General features: G+C 39.6%; 1 protein-coding gene across 1 annotated transcript in view; it reads right to left on the bottom strand.

Moving 5' to 3' along the window:
- GFRA2 (GDNF family receptor alpha 2) overlaps window positions 1–10,595 on the bottom strand; it is a 41,671-nt gene extending 31,076 nt beyond the window's left edge. Inside the window, exon 1 of the mRNA XM_069944345.1 lies at window positions 10,205–10,595. Within this exon, the coding sequence (XP_069800446.1) occupies window positions 10,205–10,262 (58 nt within the window). The 5' untranslated portion in view covers window positions 10,263–10,595. The remainder of the gene's footprint in view (window positions 1–10,204) is intronic.
- Between the last annotated feature and the right edge of the window lie 9,769 nt (window positions 10,596–20,364).

Consider the following 20,364-nt stretch of genomic DNA (forward strand, 5'->3'; position numbering starts at 1 on the left):
CCATTTTTGGGCCATCATTGGTTCACTAGAGAGTTCCAGCATAAAAGAGACCCTCTTCCCATTGGTTTTCATTAACCTCGTCCCAGTTCTACTTTGGTCGATTGTTGTCTTCTTGATATTCCTCATTTACATACATAGAACTTTACACAATATTTATTAAACCACCTTCTTTTCGATGTAATAGAGTCATATTGTTTATACATTGTATTTTTATGTTACTTTTATTTATTCTAATTATTTAACTGTGTATTATGTACCTCTGTACTGTATGCATAGAAAAAAAAGCACTGTGGAATCTGTTGGTGCTATACAAATAAACGTATTATTATTATTATTATTATTATTATTATTATTTTGTAGAGGACACATGGCTGGCTTGATTATCTAATAGTAGTCTATCATTCTTAGGTCTATCTTAGGATTCTCTACACTCCCTGCCTTCACAGAGAAGGAAAGCTTAGAGAAGAGAACGCTGCGGGATTCAATAACTTTAGCTCGTAGCCTAACAAGTAAGAAGATTTAGGCTATTGATAATTTGTACATTATGCTAATATCTCGCGCTTATTCCTAATGAAGAGGATTGCGGAGGATTGTGGTGGAGTTTTCTACATACTTAGAACGCTATGAATAATGTACTATCCACACAAAGGTCACAGGTCACATTAGCCATTATAATTAAACATTAAAGGGGGCGTCTTATACTCTTATATGCGAAGGCTAAAGCTTTGGCTGCCCAGGCACAATGGGAATTGTAGTTTTGCAACAGCTTGAGGGCCCAAGGTTCCCTGATCTTAGGAATGGGAGGGAGCTACTGAGCATGTGTGACCACCAGCACTGGACACAATCAGTTGATGATCTGGGTAGAGACCACTAGGGGGCACCATAAGTATGGAAGAGGAATATATAAACACAGGATTCGTTTCTAAATTATTCCAATGGAAATGTGTTGTGGTTTGTTTAATCCAACCGAGAAATGTAATATTTAAACATGGGACAATCATTTTCAATTGACATTGCCGTACTAACAGCGCTCCCTTGTAAGTGGGAATGAATAATGCAGGAGAACAAGGTTTATTAGTTCTGCTTATTGCATTCAGAGAACACAGGCTGCTACAGACAATGCATGTATTCTGCTAACAAGTGCCTATAAAAATCTGCAGGGGATCTCATCTCCTAGGGTAGCTGTTAATGATTCCTTCATTTATATAGCACCGTCATATTCTGCAGCACTGTACAAAGCTTGTCATCACTTATGTGTCCATGTCCCATATTGAGCTAACAAATTTTTTTTTTTTACCTCTCAATATGTTTTTGGAGTATAGACGGAAACATACAAACTCTTTGTAGATGTTGCCTTTGGTCAGATTTGAAACCAGGATGCCAGGACTACAACGCAAACCCTACAAACTTCCAGGACCCTACAGCTATGCCATGAAAATGGAATCAGGCTTTAAATGCTATGAAAACCTCTGCACTATTATCTTTTATTGTTGACTAGTTTTCTGAATTCAAAATGACACTTATTTCCAAATAGTCTTCATTAGAAATTTTCTACCACTTAGCTGCTACTGACAATAATGAATCGAGTAACATGGACTTTTTGCTTTCTCAGTATTTGAGATGGCAGCAGGGAGAGAGAGGTTGAAAACTATCTTAGATAGGAGACAGGGAAGAGAGAAATCTTGGAGGACAGCTCACACAAGTTGGAGAAAGATAGATGCAAGGCAGTCTGTAGGGGAAGAATCATGTGTGTGCAAGCATTAGAGCTCATACAGCAAGCTGCAATGGGTGTTGAGGCAAGAATAAGCTTTTTATTTCCTTTGAAAATGACCTATGGGGGAAATGTTTAGTTGCACCATAATAAGTATAGAACAAGAATGAAAAACTGTTTTCAAAGGTGTCAATAACCTTTAATGAATAATCTTAGTGCAGTGTTTAAAGTCACTTCCCTATTGCAATCTCACAGACAGGGGCAAGAGAAACCTTGGAGGACAGCTCACACAAGCTGTAGAAAGAGAGGAGAGCAGACACAAGACAGTTTGTATGGGAATATTCATATCTGTACAAGAAATAGAGCTTATACAGCAAGATACAGAAGGTGTAGAGGCAAGAATAAGCATTTTTTTTAATAAAGACCTAAGGGGGAAATGTTTAATTGCACCATAAGTACAAAACAGGAATGACCATAGGTGCAAAAAACCTTTCCATAACCTTTCATGAATAATCTTAATGCAATGTTTAAATTGACTTTGCTATTGCAACCTCCGGGATAAATAGAGCCATTTAGAACATTAGTTATATCAGTGTATAAAAGAAAAGCATTCCATAGCCATATACTTAGCAGGTCTGTCTAATCATTCCCTAACACAACAAACATTGTCCCAGAATGGCCCGTAATATATAATGTCAGTGTTTGAGCATATTCTTTGTGTACGTAGGAGTTCTTCACTAACAGGGCTTGAATTATCATGTCAATGCCCCATCTATAGACAGCTCCTCTCTTTGTCCACGCTCTTCAGTTAGTGTCTACATTAGCCTTATTATCTGCTTTCCATAGACAAATAATGGGTCAAAGGGTCATAGCCATTAGTAATGTTACAGCCTCAGCGGCTTTACTGACTACTTCACATATCAAGTGCTACACTACGTGACTTCATCTTCTTCATTCAACTAGTTGACCTTAACATACAGTCTATAGCAATCGTCTAATAATTTATTATTATTATTATTTAATTTTTGATAATAAGGAAGGGACAGGGAAAATAAATCCTGCATAGCTTCCATTAAGCCAATTTGGAGACACAGGGGGAGATTTATCAAACATGGTGTAAAGTGAAACTGGCTTAGTTGCCCCTAGCAACCAATCAGATTCCACCTTTAATTTTCCAAAGAGTCTGCGAGGAATGAAAGGTGGAATCTGATTGGTTGCTAGGGGCAACTGAGTCAGTTTCACTTTACACCATGTTTGATAAATCTCCCCCACAGTCTATTTTACAGTTGTCCATGTGTACCGCCATATAGTAGAATATAAGAGGAGATTCTGATTCCGTTTTCGTTTTTTTTCCTCCTCGTGTTTAAAACGCCATAGCGCTTGCATTTTTTCCCCTACAGACCCACATGAGCCTTTATTTTTTGCGCCACTAATTGTACTTTACAATGCTAGACTTAATTTTTCATTAAAATACGCTTACAAACCAGAAAAAAATTATTTGTGCAGTGAAATTGAAAAAAAAAATGGAATTTGTTTTCATGTTGGGGTTTCGTGTTTACGCCATTCGTTCTATAGTAAAATTCAAATGTTATCTATGTTCCTCAAGTTAGTATGATTAAAACGATATGTAATTTATGTGACTTTTATTTTATCTGAAAGCTTTTAAAAAATTATTAAAGTGTTTAAAATTGCTTTATTCCCAGCCTTATAACGCTTTTATCCTTTTGTCTATGGGGCTGTGTGAGGTGTCATTTTTTGCGCCTTGATTTGTACTTTTTATCGGTACCTTACTAGCATATATGCAACTTTTTCATCCCTTTTTATTACAATTTTTCTGGATTTGATGTGACAAAAAATGCGCAATTTAGCACTTCTGGGGTTTTACGCTTATGCCGTTTACCATGCGAGATTCCAGAATGTAATAATTTAATAGTTTGCGTAATAGATTACACACGTGGCAATAGCAAACATGTTTGTTTATTTATTTATTTAATTTTATCTATAAAATGGGAAAAGGGGGGTGATTAGCATTTTTATTAGGGGAGGGGATTTTTTTTTCACAGTATACTTTTTTTTTCACAGTATACTTTAACTCTAATCCCCCTGGGGGACTTAGAGATCACTGCAGTATACTTTATACAGCAATGATCAATCAGATCATTGCTGTATTACTTTGATCTGCAGCACAGCAAATAGATGGATTGCCGAGCTGGGATCAGCGTCAGTCCTGGCTCGGTAAGGAGAAGAGTTTTGACAGCTGCATTTAAATGTATAATTAGCGTGCCAGGCGATCAGACCGCGCCCACTAATTGCTGCAGTCCCGGGCTACACATAGCACCTGGGATCACGACGGTTCAGAACGGGGTCGCTGTGCAACCCCTCTCTGAACCCCCCTCCCGCATCAGGATGTAAATGTACTCACTGATGCGGGAAGGGGTTAACACGGATAAGCAGTCAATGTGTGACCAGTAGGAGTCTGATCTTCGAAGCCCCACCATTGAAGTCATTGCGATGCTTCTTTGATGGCTGTGCATGATACTGCAATGTATTCTACCGTTTCTTCATTCTGCTGAGTGTTCAGAAAAAGATTGACTTTAAAGGGACCATTAAGCTCAATAAGAATTTTTTTTAACCCCTTAGAGGGAGCTCTGGGCTGGGGTTTTTTAGTTTACATCTCCAACATTCAAACTTTTTTAATCTTTCGTAAGTTTATGTCTCAAAGAACTGTGTAATGCTTCAATCCTCCTGTGGGGGCACTGCAGGGAAACTGTGCTCAGCTGCTCATTACAGCTGATCGCTAAGGATCCCAGCAGCTGGGCACGCATTGACTAAGGGACTTATTATACACAAAGATTATCATGTAAAAAATTGTTATATCATTCGAATTTAAGAGATAATCTTTTTGTGTAAATGCAGGCAGCAATCAAACGGCTAGAGAAAATTTGTTCGCGTGTCGTTGATCGCATCTTTTTGGGCTGATCGTAAATTGAAATCATTAATCATTTGCAAATCTTTCGGTGTATGTACACATTATTTGTTCGCTATTATGATCGTTCGTATACTAATATATATGAATGATTGTAATAATGATCGTAATTACGATCATAACTAATGACTATTGTTCTGTGTATTAGGCTATGTTCACATTACGTTTAACAGTGTCTGTTGCATAGCCGCCGGGCTGCATTCAGCACGTTCCTGCAGCCGATACCTCTGTATCAGGTGCAGGAACATTCATTTTTTTACAACTGACTTGCGGGCACTTCAATGTAAAGTGCAAACGCCGGCCAACTTTACATTGCGTGAACAGCTGTTATTTCCGGATGCTGCTCATTAAACAACGTCCTGAACTAATAGGCAGGTACATTATTTTAACACCCATTCTAAAAAATGGGCATTAAAATAACAATGTGTGAACACAGTGGGCGGCATTGCATTTACTTCAATGCAATGCCGCCCCGGCAGTAAAGAACGGACACTGATTCCATTGCAATCAGCGTTTGTTCTTTATTGAAATATAACGTTGTGTGAACATTGCCTTATGATGGATGATTTCAGGTCGTTTGTAATCGTTTATTGGAGAAAACGAAAAATTGCTTTGTCTAATGGGACCCTAAGTTATCTTTTGAAGAGTTTGCCAACAAAAAACAATCCTCTAAAAAGAATGGTGCTTCCAAAGGGAATATCCACTCTTGAACATCACTGTTTTACTTTTTTTTATATCGACTGTATATCAATTGTCTTTTATTTCTGCATGCAAGGCAGAGAGACAGGCGGGAACTAGTCACCTTGTTGGTGACGCATCTTTCAACACACTTTATGGCAATGATTGACAGACAGAGAGACCCAATTGTGGCCTCTCTGCCTTTCAATCATTGCCGCAGATATACAGATACTGCTGAAGGTAACACAAATATGGGAGAAGCGTAAGTTGTATTAGATATCAGCTGGGAGCTATATAAGTACAACCGTGCTGACCACTAGAGGTGAATTGGGGTCTTGTGTCATCCTTTGCACGTGTTCAGTCATCTACATCTACCCAAACTGATTCAAAAAGACAGACAGAACAGAACACTCTTCCATTGACATCCATCTCCACGAAATTCAATGTAAAAATTTGAATGGACGTTTTATTTCAGTTTGTGGTCCGTTTTTTTTTTATAGAAAAAATTGTTTTGTATGGTCATAAAACAGATCTGAAATGGAACAGATAGAGTGGACGTGAACTGAGATGAAGTGATTCCCCTGGTTCCCCTCCACAACCTCCACTTCCTGGTCCCATCTGAATAAACAGGAAATGGATGAAAATAAGGCCAGTGATTGGCTCAGATGGCATTTATTTCCATTTCCTGTGTGTCAGGATAAGACCAGGAAGTGTAGATCAGCGGGATCTACTGCAGTGAGAGATGGTGAGGTCCATAATGCTTATTTTTATTCTACTTAATGCAGTGTTACCCTTTTTTTTTATTTTTTATTAAAGTATTGTATTGCCCCCAAAAGATATACAAATCCCCAATATACACTTATTACGGGAAATGCTTATAAAGTGCTTTTTTCCCTGCACTTACTACTGCATCAAGGCTTCACTTCCTGGATAAAATGGTGATGTCACTTCCTGGATAACATGGTGATGTCACTTCCTGGATAACATGGTGATGTCACACACGACTCCCAGAGCTGGAGAGGATGATGGCAGAGGGTGCTCAGTGTCCCTCCAGTGCCCTGTGTCCCTCAGTGTCTCCCTGCCATCTTCCTCTCCAGCAGCCACAGCCCACACAGCTCTGGGAGTCAGGCGGACTTCTCCTTTAAAGGGAAATCATGCCAAACTACCTCTTTCAGCCTCATTGTTCCCTTTAATTGTTGACCGCCGGTAGCCAGAATTTTTTGCTTTCTCTTCATGTGAACAAAAGAGATCTGATGCTTTGTGCCCGAAAAAAAATGGGATTTTGACCACTATATATATATATATATATATATATATATATATATATATATACAGTATATATATATATTCTGTATATATAGAATATAAACCTTAACTAGATGAGATTGGCTTCACGAGAAGAAATCATAAAAGTAGCAAGAGACCCCCATAATATCCAAGGAGATGAGAGAATATCCACTGCAGACCTACACAGAGGATATTATGACCATATATACAGTACACTGCACATAAAACAGCGTAAAACAAGCGGATCACAGCGAGGGGATGAATAATTTATCCCTGGACTCTAGTGGGGAGAATACATAATAGATTACTCTATGGACACCACCATGGGAAATGCAATATTATACTATAAACCGGTTATTCTCAGTTCGGCAGAGGACACGTTATTTTATGTATAAGAGCTTCTTCAGGAGTCACTCAAAGAAAGGAGAGAAGAGGCACTATAGCAATGAGTAAAATGGGCTTCCCTTATGGTATGACTTAACATATCAGATGACCTCCTTGGGTTCATCCTCAACCACTGTTGACTTTCAGGTTTTAACGTTCTCACAATTCAGGTGCATCTTACCTGTGAGGGTGGCCTTTCTCCAGGATTAGACCGCTTTTATGTTGTGTATGATTTCATAATTTTTTTTACAAGTATACCTATAGTATATGCTGTAAAGTCTCCTAATAGAGTACTTTATGTCTTACTCATCCTCATCGTCTGACGCAACCAATAAAGAGGTTTTCATGGGGCCATCTATGTTCTTGCACCTTGGTTTTGGAGATCTACAAAAACTAGTGTCAGGACACAACCACCAAACCAGGACCTCCCATGGTGCTGATGGACTATTCTTAGTTCCTATGGTGATCTAAGCCTGACTCAATAGAATCAAGGAAAGTCTGAGTTTTGCGCAAATTTGGAATAAAGCTCTTTGCAGCATGGTTTCGGTTTATACCAGATCTGACTCTAGGAAGGTTCCAGTGGATCCACTTGACTTATAATGGGGTTCCTCAGATTTGAGTCTGGTTTTGACATTGAATTATTCACACCAATAATGCTGCAGTCCTAGAGGAACCTGGTAACAAAATAGAACCATAGCCAATGGCTCAACTTCTCTGTGTAACCACTGTACGTACTTTACTATTTCTAAGAAGTCATGGATTTTCAACATTTGTTTTCTAGAATATTGACCGGTATATATTTCTGTTTCAGCTGTATACACTACATGATTGACACACCCAATGTATTGTGTGTGTGTGTGTAAGAAAGTGTGTGATTGTGAGAGAGATTGATAGATAGATAGATAGATAGATAGATAGATAGATAGACAGATAATAGATAAATGTTAGAATTAGATTTGTCGATAGATAAATGAATGAATAGAAGATAGATAGATAGATAGATAGATAGATAGATAGATAGATAGATAGATAGGAGATAGATAGATAGATAGATAGATAGGAGATAGATAGATAGGAGATAGATAGATAGATAGGAGATAGATAGATAGATAGATAGATAGATAGATAGGCATATAGATATATAGGAGTTAGAATTAGATTTGTAGATAGATAGATAGATAGATAGATAGATTATTAGATAGATAGATAGATAGATAGATAGATAGATAGATAGATAGATAGGAGATAGATAGATAGAGATATAGATAGATAGGAGATAGATAGATAGGAGATGGATGGATAGATAGATAGATAGATAGATAGATAGATAGATAGATAGATAGATTGATAGTGATAGGTTATTAGATATATGGATGGAACTGATGACATAACCACTACATATCATAAACATTAGGGTTAATTAAAGCAGTTTGTAGTATATGGTAGTAGTAGTAGTAGTCTTCTGTAATTCTACTTGTACATTACATTGGATGGTGAGAATTTGTATTATTTTCCCCTCTAATTATAAATAGATATAGTGAGTATAAAATCGTGTACATTCCCACAGCCCACTCTATTTATATACACCCACCCCGGGGCCAAGTGCAGAAATTGTTGGAGCACAAGCTACGACTACAATTACACAAAGGTCACACTATAGCAGACAATCTTGTACTGTATAAAACGTGTAAAGTTCTGTTCACTTCATATATACTCCATGCTCATGTTCTAGATAGAGAATTCAAATCCTAACATTAGATTAGATTAGTGAGAGAACACTATAGATATACTCAAAAGAGAGATACAACTAGATAAATATGTGGATGGTTAGATACACAGAGATAGAAAGGGTAGTGGATTGAATAAATGGACAGATAGGCAGACATTAGATAGATAGATAGATAGATAGATAGATAGATAGATAGATAGATAGATAGGAGATAGATAGATAGATAGATAGATAGATAGATAGATAGGAGATAGATAATAGATAGATAGATAGATAGATAGATACAAAGATACAAAGATAGATAGATAGATAGATAGATAGGAGATAGATAGATAGGAGATAGATAGATAGGAGATAGATAGATAGATAGATAGATAGGAGATAGATAGATAGATAGATAGATACAAAGATACAAAGATAGATAGATAGATAGATAGATAGATAGGAGATAGATAGATAGATAGATAGATAGATAGATAGATAGATAGATAGATAATAGATAGGAGATAGATTCTAAGGTAGATAGATGTAATACAAGGTAGAGCTAGAATACTAAGAAGGATGTGGTGATATATGTAAAACAGATGAATGACTGTATAGGTAGATAAATAAGTAGATAAAAAAGAAACATACTATCCAGTATTAAAGTATATATTCTATATATTAAGTTGGAAACTGGTTATCCATACTGCATATAGAGGAATAAAGTTTTAGATAAATAGAAATATAGCTAGCATGCTAAATAGAGAAATAGAGACAGATGGGATAGATAGATAGATAGATAGATAGATAGATAGATAGATAGATAGATAGATAGGAGATAGATAGATAGATAGATAGATAGATAGATAGATAGATAGATAATAGATAGGAGATAGATAGATCATAGATAGATAGAAGATAGATAGATAGATAGATAGATAGATAGATAGATAGATAGATAGATAGATAGATAGATAGATAGGAGATAGATAGATCATAGATAGATAGAAGATAGATAGATAGATAGATAGATAGATAGATAGATAGATAGATAGATAGGAGATAGATAGATAGATAGATAGATAGATAGATAGGAGATAGATAGAAGATAGATAGATAGATAGGAGATAGGTAGATAGATAAGAGATAGATAGATAGATAGATAGATAGATAGATAGATAGATAGATAGATAGATAGATAGATAATAGATAGGAGATAGATAGATCATAGATAGATAGATAGAAGATAGATAGATAGATAGATAGATAGATAGATAGATAGATAGGAGATAGATAGATGATAGATAGATAGAAGATAGATAGATAGATAGATAGGAGATAGATAGATAGATAGATAGATTAGTTCCATTCTTCCCCACTCAGTACCAGTTCTATATAAGTTCTATATAATCCCCATCATGAAGTTTCCCTGTATGCAGGCACTCACCTAAGAAGAGGAGACTGTAGGGGAAGTGAGTGGCCAGCAGCATCTTCATGTCTCCCATGGACCAGATCCTAGTGACAAGAACCCCTAATATCCCAAATGGCAGTCCTTGTCCAGCTCCCACTGCAGTGCCCCCTCTATGTGCTGCTGGATCCTATTTCAGACATCCTCTACAGGGTAAAAGAGCTGATGGCAGGAAATCCAGGAGCAGGAGAGATGCTGAGTGCAGGGATTTAGCTACTGAAAGAAGAAGAAGAGGAACCAGGGAAGAGTTTGTGTGTGATGGGGAGGAAGTCCAAGAGGTGCTGATCACTGGAGAGGAGGAGAAAGAGGGATGGGAGAGCCAGAGAGGGAAGAGGTTATAGGAGGGAGAGGAAAGTGCTGAGGAGCCCACATACAGAGGGGACTGGGTATACATGGAGCTGAGCTAGGCAGTGCAGCAGGGCTGAGAGAGTCATCTGTCCTCATCCAATCACAGGGGGTTGTATGTAGAATCACTGTCAAACTTCTGACTATGTATAAATGATGTGGAGGGATAAGCTGTCCATATGTTGTATCTGTCAATGTGCCCAAAATATGACTAGTGATAGAAATGGCAATAATAATCACTGACAAGCTTCTACAGAGAGCTGGAGGAGAAGAAGCTCACCATGTGGTCAGTATGGGGTCTGCAGAGGATTGAATTATAGTGGAGTCATTTAGAAAGTTATTATTATAATGGGGGCAGCAGACTAGGTTATAGAGGGGATACGGAATGACCTGTAAAGCTGCCGTACTGTATGGGTAAGTAGGGAAGATCATCGCTTACAGGTACCTTGTAGTGACTAGGACTATCTGGGGTTGTTTTATTCTGCAGTATGCATTATCCCTGGTGGGATTGGGGGATTGGATAATATGGGACCATGGGAGGAAAAGAAGACAGTTCAGAGAAAGGCGTTATAAATGTGATTGTAAACATAATAATAGAATCGGGGGGGCTACCAGGGACGTTCTTTTCATTTCCTTTACAAATATTATGGATGTTTTTATCAACCCCTTAAATGACTTAGGGTCCTATTACACGGAGCGATTTTTAACGATTAACAACTAACGATAAACGATCGCAAACGAGATTGCTTATCGTTAACCTGAAATCGTTCACCATTTTACACAGAACGATGGTCGGTAATTACAGTTGTTACTACAATCGTTTACTCCATCTGATCCCAGCAAAACAATGGACAATGTGCAATTACACTGAACGATTAGTGAACAAATGCGGAACTTGAGCGAACGAATGTGGAATTATAGCGAACGATTAACAATAATTTTAGGTTCAGATCTAAATCAATGATCAATGACATACGAACAGTCTTTCGATCGGTGCCTGCAATTACACAGAACGACTATCGTTTAATTTCTCACAATAATTGTCCAGTGTAATAGGGCCCTTAGACAACCAGCTATGTTCTTATCATTCACTACCCCAGACCACTAGGTGGTTCTTACTATTTCCTTCACAGCCAGTATCACTAACAAGCCGTTCCATGCTCTATAAGAACAGGGATGATCTTATCAATTCCACTGCCCTAGACCACCAGGGGTGTTCTTTTTAACTCCATGGCCCTAGAATATCAGGGGTGTTTCTTTTTAATCAACTTAAATGCTCTAAATCAGCATAAATGCTCTTATCAACTATATTGCCATAGACCACTAGGGATGTTCTTATCAACTCTATTGCCCTAGACCACCAGGGATGTTCTTATCAACTCTATTGCCCTAGACCACTAGGGATGTTCTTATCAACTCTATTGCCCTAGACCACCAGGGATGTTCTTATCAACTCTATTGCCCTAGACCACCAGGGATGTTCTTATCAACTCTATTGCCCTAGACCACCAGGGATGTACTTATCAACTCTATTGCCCTATGCCAACAGGGATGATCTTATCAACTCCACTACCTTAGACCACCATCAATGTTGTTATTAGAGATGAGCGAGTACTAAAATGCTCGGGTGCTCGATACTCGAGACAAATATTTCACGATGCTCGGGTGCTCGTTTCAAGTAACAAGCCCCATTGAAGTCAATGGGAAACTCATGCATTTTTGCAGGGGACCAAAGCTCTGCACAGGGAACCTATTTATATCCCCTGTTTGTTACTGTATCCCATGCACAGTATCTGATGAAGAGAGCTTAGGCTCTGGAAACGCATTATATTTGTGCTATCTGATATAAACGCTTTCTATTTCTTTCACTTAAAACTTTGGTCCCATGACTTTGTGAAGACAGCGCTAGTGTTTCCAAGGAGTTTGGCAATTTTTTCTTTTTTCCTTTTCTGCACAGGGAAGGTTGCCTGAAAACCTGGAAACCTCAGAAAATGATGGAAACAACACGGAAATGGAAAGGAAACAGCAGGGGCAGCATGCATGGACGCCCCGTGGGCTGGCTCAACGGATAGGTATAGCTGAACTACAGATCCCAGCCAGCCAAGAGAATGTCAGCAACAGGATAAATTGACTACTGACAGCTGCACTACAAGTCCAAGCCAGCAGCCAAGAGTAGAATAAAATATGTTTTAAAAATTTGAAGCCCTTAGAAGGACTGTTGGGTTCTTTGTGTCGTATTCCTGCCTAACCACACACTAATTCCCTGCCTAACACTCTCCCTGACAGACAGCTGCTCTCTCCCTAATCTCTTCCAGCCTGTGTCTGACGCAAGCATCGCGGGACCTGATTCTTATATGCCCAGGTCATCTGATCTAGCCAGCCAATCGCTGCTATCGACATGTAGGGTTCCCACGTGAGCCTACGAGCTCTCAAAGAATCTCCTGCATGATGATTGGCTGAACAAAAGCCGCTAAACATGCAGGAAGAGGAAGATGCCATTGTCTCGAGTATCGCAAGATGCTCGTCTGAGTAACGAGCACCATTGAGTACCTGAACACTCGAACGAGTACCAAGCTCTAACCAGCATGCTCGCTCATAGTTGTTATCAAATCCATTGCCATAAACCATCAAGGATGTTTTTATCAACCCCTAAATCACCATGGATGTTCTTTACAAGACCTTCACTGCCATAGACCACCACTCTCTCTTGACTGCACTACAAAATCAGGGACTGTCCTAGACCAAAGAGATGTTTTTATTAACCCCAAACCAATGCAACTACTGCATTATTGATGGAGATCACCTCTGGCTATGCTGGCCCACACATCATTCTTGCACAAAGGCTCTGAGTTGTCTATGTCTGCCCATGGACCATAGAGGCTACCCAGCCCAAAGATTTGGTGCACATGATGACAGGAGTACAAAATTGAACAGCAGCCATTGAAGGGGTAGTTCACCCCAAAAATGTCTTTCAAATCAACTGGTGCCAGAAAGTGACAGAGATTTAAAATTTACTTCTATCAGAAAATCTCAAGTCTTCCAGTACTTATCTGCTGCTGTAAGTCCTGCAGGAAGTGTTGTATTCTTTCCAGTCTGGAAAGCAGGAGAGGTTTTCTGTTGAGATTTGCTACTACTGCTCTGGGCAGTTCCTGACATGGACAGAGGTGGCAGCAGAGAGCACTGTGTCAGACTGGAAAGAATCAACCACTTCCTGCAGGACATACAGTAGCTGATAAGTATGGGAAGATTGGAGATTTTTTTTTTAAAATAAGTCATTTACAAATCTCTGACACCAGTTGATTTGAAATTATAGATTGTAAGCCCTTGCGGTCAGGGTCCTCTTCCTCCATTTGCCTTCATGTAATGTGTCCTGATCTTGTACTGTTCCTGCTCGTTACCCCTATCTATTGCATAGCGCTCTGGAATTAAGGGCGCTTTATAAATAAATAATAATAATAATAATAAAAAATAATAAAATATTTTTTTTCCCGCTGAACTACTCCTTTAAATGAAATGACAAAATCCTGTTTGACTTCAGCCACCAATAGGAAGAGATCATTGAATACAGATAAATGCAGCTCTCACTGGGATGAGGGTCATTGAAATCAAATAAATCCATGGACTGAGACAATATGTATAATCCTGTGTAAGCCATATTGTAAATGTCAGATATCCGCAATGCTTACAATAATCTATCCAAGGAGTTGTAGAGGATAAAACAATTGATAGAGTAGCGACAGGATAGACTGTCAATAGTTCATTGGCAGGGTGCTGATAGCCCAGGAGAATGGAGCTGGATGCTTTTGTCTCCCTGTGTAGTTGCGCCACCAAGGTACTGCAGCCTCTGCTTCTAATCATTTGAATAGGAGGTAAAGCTGCAGTAAGCTGATGCTGCCGCTACACAAAAAGCAGAGACAAATACTTCTAGCGCTGTTCTTATTATTGTGTGTATAGGTTAGCAATTGTGTTAGGCCATGTTCACACAGCAATTAGACTCAAAACATTGTCCGTCACAGCCACCAAGCTGCCCCTTGTAACGTTTCTAAAGCTGACTGCCCCCTGGGTCTGCATTTTGAAGAGTGGTGCCATGGTGGGATATTCCTTAAAGGGGTTTTCCAGGGAAAATGTACTGAAGAGCTACAGACAAACTCCGTTCACTGTGTAGTGCGGCACCAAAGGTATTTTTGAAATACGATGTTCTGATGCCAGTATAATTCTAGGCAATATAGCATACAATAATAAATTATACCGCCAACAGACTTATCCCAATAGATAACACTGCCAGCAAAGTAGAACCTATAGTGGTAAATAGAATACATTTGCAGCAAGTTCCCCTTAGTGGCAGCTGCCAGCAAGTATGGACAGTGATCAGACAGGAGCACAATGCCATTCCCAAAAGTCAATTTTGATGTCAGAATTTGGAGCCTGAGAGAGGTTACCAGGTGCTACCTGTAGGGCTCTATTCACATCTAAGTCCAACACACACGTGAACAGAGCCTAAATGAGGGTACAGGGAAGGAAAGAGAATAACAATGCAGAGAGGGAAGACGTACACAGGAGATTGATGCAGCCCGGGAATGGTAAGAGAGCACTGACATGCCGGTCTCCAAGGATCAGCAGCATTTACGTGCGCTGTACACTAACACCGCCGCTCTCTGCAGTCATTGATAACAATCAAAAAGTAAAGGAAAAGAATCTGAAGGTTCAAGAGAAGTTGCAGTACAAGGAGGCGAACATTGTACAGAAACTTTACCGAAAACTAGAAAATAGTTTTAATAGGTGGAAAAAAAAAAAAAGAATATATATATATATATATATATTACATTACGTCTCCAAATCTGGGTGTCTTTTTATCAGTACTGATCTCTATGATCTCGGCCACTGCCGTTCTGATAATTAACGGGTCTCTGCTGATCTCCACACTTCATGGCCCCATCGCAATAGAAGTTAATGCCCACTAATCCAATCTCACAGGGATCAGCAGGGAACAAGTGAGCATTGGAATGGCAGAGGCAGGGGATCAGGGAATAAGGGCCCTATTACATAGGACGATTATCCGCAGAATCTGGCAGATATCAGCTTGTGTAATAAAGACAACTAATAGCCAAGGAGCCAATCGTCAGCTGATTGTTTTCTTTCCACATGTAAAAATGGCCAATGGCTGAGGGAAGGGTAAAGAAAATAAAAAAGATTAATACTTACTTCTCCATGTTCCCCTGGTGTCCCCCTGCTGACAGAAATCAGTGTCTGTGCAGCCTAGCACATGGATAGGCTTGGTAAGCGTGCACCAATCTGTAAGATTGTTGTTCGCTTACTTCGCGGGGTCGGACTGTCTAATACAGCCCTACGGCTTATGTTTTAAGGTTCTTTAACCATGTCACACAAATAGATAGATAAATAGATAGGTAGATGAATAGAGTTAGACTGCACATAGATGATATATACTGTAGATATGAGATAGATAGATAGATAGATAGAGATATGAGATATATAGATATGAGAGAGAGCTATACAGATCTCAGTTGACCTTAAGTCTGACTACATTAAAGTAGGGATCTAACACATTAAGTTAAACATATCTGGGTTGTGGGTCTGTATTGTTCTTGAAAGAATCCCACATGCCGGGGGAAGGGAACTTGCGTCCAGTATAGCAGGATGGCTGCCTCTCTGGGGACAAGTGACACAAAGAACTCATTGACGTCCCGTAGTGAATCACAGCGCGCTCCCTGGTACTTTGTGGTTTGACTGATCCGTATCTTCCTGTGAGATGGAAGAAGAAGGAGGAGGAATGATCTGGAACAAACATGGGTTCTTGTGTCTGAGTAAGACCTGTGTCACCACTCTGCGTCCAAGCGACCTTTCATCACCCTGCGAGTGTCAGACACTGACCTATTCTCCATAACCAAATTTGATGCGTAATATTTCAGATGACAGTAAAACTGTCACCTGCCCTTCTCATTGTGACGGGGGATGAGTTGTACTTTTACAATAATACTTCTTTTTCTTTTGACATTCTATTCTTTTTTTTTATATCAGAGAGAATGACATTTATCATGGCATAGAACTATGAAGCGCTTAAGACTTGGGGAAAATAGGCCCTCAGCCTTCCCCTAAAAACTGTGCCATGCTGGCTCAAAGTTCTTTGTTGCTTGTAAATAGTTTTAAAACTAGTCTGTATACGTCTGTATGCGGTGACATCCCCCTAGTGGCGGTTGTGGACAGCCAGAATTTTATTTTTTACGTCTATACTTGTGTAAAAAGACACCCAGATTTGGAGACGTAATGTAAGAAGATCTTATACAGAGCTGTAACCAGCTATTTTTGAGCCTATGTGACCACATACAAAAAGCTCAAGAATGTACAAAAGTTGTAGTTTATTACTGTCTCCATACTGGAAAGCTATGTGATTAGTCCAATAGGACGAAAGAGGATGGTCTAGCTATATAATGGCTGGAAGCAATTATCTGTTTTTTTCCATATTAGTTTTTACCACTATGTGAATTGAGCTCACATATGTTTCCTATAATCCAACATTAGGATTTTTGCAATTGTAAAAAATTGCAAAGCTTTTCTTCTCCATTGAGTCTTACCCAGATGAAAAGCTGGTCACAGAGTATCCCTCAGCAACCCACTGTAATACCTGACAGCCTGAAATGTCCAATTCCCCACAAACACCATCACAGGAAAAAATAGGAATTATAAAGTTCCCATTATAATCAATGGGTTGCTTATGAGATATATAGATGTGTTGGATTTTTCCAGAGCAAGAAAAGTTGCCTGGCTGCCACATTGCATGAGTTTGTTTGTAGTCTGTTACCATGGACACACAGATCTGCCTCTGAGCTGTAGCCACAAATGGTAGTATATTTTAATGAAAACTATTTAACCCTTTAAGGACATGGCCCATTTTCGTTTTTACGTTTTCGGTTTTTCCTCCTTGTGTTTAAAAGGTCATAGCACTTGCATTTTTCCACCTAGAAACCCCCATGACCCCTTATTTTTTGCGTCACTAATTGTACTTTGCAATTACAGGCTGAATTTTTGCATAAAGTACACTGCGAAACCAGAAAAAAATTCGAAGTGTGGTGAAATTGAAAAAAAAACGCATTTCTTTTATTTGGGGGAAATGTGTTTTTACGCCATTCACCCTGGGGTAAAACTGACTTGTTATGCATGTTCCTCAAGTCGTTACGATTAAAACGATATATAACATGTATAACTTATTGTGTACAACTATACAACTATATTGTATCTGATGGCCTGTAAAAAATTCAAACCGTTGTTAACCAATATACGTTCCTTAAAATCGCTCCATTCCTAGGCTTATAGCGCTTTTATCCTTTGGTCTATGGGGCTGTGGGAGGTGTCATTTTTTGCGCCATGATTTGATCTTTCTATCGGTACCTTGATTGCCCATATACGTCTTTTTGATCGCTTTTTATTACATTTTTTCTGGATTTGATGCGACCAAAAATGCGCAATTTTGCACTTTGGGATTTTTTTGCGCTGACGCCGTTTACCGTACGAGATCAGGAATGTGATTAATTAATAGTTCGGGCGATTACGCACGCGGCGATAGCAAACATGTTTATTTATTTATTTATTTGTTTACTTTTATTTAAAACCTGGGAAAAGGGGGGTGATTCAGACTTTTATTAGGGGAGGGGGCTTTTTACTATTAACAACACTTTTTTTTTTTTTTTACACATATACTAGAAGCCCCCCTGGGGGACTTCTAGTATATACACTGTGATCTCTCATTGAGATCTCTGCAGCATAGATATGCTGCAGAGATCCATGAGATCGGCACTCGTTTGCTTTCGGCTGCTGCAGCCGGAAGTAAACGAGTGCCGAGCCGAGGACGGCGCCATCTTGGACGCGTCCCCGGCCGGCATCAGTAACGGAGATCGCTCCTCCGGGACAAGGTCCCGGAGGAGCGATCTCCCCCACTAGACACCAGGGAAACGTTGCCTCCGGTAATCGGAGGCAGCTGTCAACTTTGACAGCTGCCTCCGATTAGCTAATTAGCGGGCACGGCGATCAGACCGTGCCCGCTAATAGCGGCGGTCCCGGGCTACACGCGGCACCCGGGATCGCGGCACTTCAAAGCGGGGCCGCCGCGCGGCCCCGCTTTGAAGTGCAAGTGAGGACATAGGACGTACCGGTACGTCCTATGTCCTTAAGAGGTTAAAGGGGTATTCCACTTAAACATAACTTTTGATATGTTGGTGCCCATGGTGAGTCTATCAATTCCTTCCATACTTGTTATTATCTATTAAGTCTCCTTTCCCCAGTTCTGAGAGGCTGCTTTCTGCTGAAGACACAGAAAACTGTGTGTGAGCTTTTCTCTCTGTCTCACCCTCCTCCCCCTCCCTTCTGAGATGGCTGATGTAAACACGTTCCTGCAAGGCTTTATCTACAACTTTGTAGCTTCATTGTAATGCTGGGAGGATTAATCTGAGGTCAGACTGCTGATGAACTCACTGTGATTAATCCTACCGGCATTACAAATAAGCTACAATGTTTCAGATGAGGACTTGTATACATCAGCTGTCTCAGAAGGGAGGGGAAGGAGAGGGAGACAGAGAGAAAAGCTCACAGTTTTTTGTGTCTTCAGTAGAAATCAGCAGCTCAGAACTGGGGGGAAGGAGACTGAATAGATTATAACAAGTATGGAAGGAATTGTTAGTCTCACCATGGGCAGCAACATATGAAAAGTTATGTTTGAGTGGAATACCCCTTTAAAGAGTTGCTTTTTTTCACTTTAAATTACAGTAAGATAAATATTAGCTGTAAAGGAGTACTTAGCTTTTAATTCCATAACAACATCCACCATATGTATAGCAAATATCTCCAATCCAAGCCATTCAACATATTGACTGCAGCATCTGAGGGGTAAGAGAGAGGGTGGGTACTGCCACTATGGACCCTAACAGATGTCACTTCAGCTATCAGCAAGGCTTCATGACAGGACCTTGGGCTGCACGTGATTTGGAGAGAAGTGCAGAACAGTGCTGCACACTGGTGAGGTTTTTACCAATGTGCACATACCCTTAAAGGGTTAACATTAAAGGGCCTGCCTGGATATAGGTTTCATGTCTTCATTTTTTACTGAATATTTTCTCCCTCTAAAGGTTATTAAATGTTTGTTTTTCTACCATACATGAAATTGACCTCCATGTGTCTTATCGTGACTCACATGGTGACATTTAATTAATATAATATTAGCCGTAGACCAAATAGAGCAGATTTATTTACTCGCTTAGTGTGCGGATTTCTGCAATCCCGCCTGTAACTCTAATGAATGAGAGAAAGCAATTACTTACATCAAATGGCCATTTCAGCGTAGCACTTCAGTCAATGTTCAGTCTCGTTGGTTCTTACCAAACATCCTACACACTGATATTATTATAGCCGCCCACAGCCATAGATTTAAAAGGACAGTCCTGCGAAACCTCCTAAAAGGGTTTCCTAACCCAAATACCATCAATCCTGGTTAGGCGTCCTCCGGAGGACAGCAACCACCAAAGCTGTCTCTTTTACAGTAGGGATAGGGTAGGGGTTCCCCACAAGGGGAAAAAATTGGACAAATTTTTCATGGTGAACAGGTGGAGGATTACAGCCTTTTCCACGGGACGATTATCGTTCAGATTATCGTTAAATTGTTCGAATCTAAACGATAATCGTTCTGTTGAATAGCAGTTAACGACCTAATGAGAAATCGTTGATAGTTTAAAAAGACATGGAGATATTTTTATCGTTGCTCTTTCGCAAATCGTTTGCATTGAATAAGA

The sequence above is a fragment of the Dendropsophus ebraccatus genome, chromosome 1 (genome assembly GCF_027789765.1).
Source record: "Dendropsophus ebraccatus isolate aDenEbr1 chromosome 1, aDenEbr1.pat, whole genome shotgun sequence".
Classification (NCBI taxonomy): Eukaryota; Metazoa; Chordata; class Amphibia; order Anura; family Hylidae; genus Dendropsophus; species Dendropsophus ebraccatus.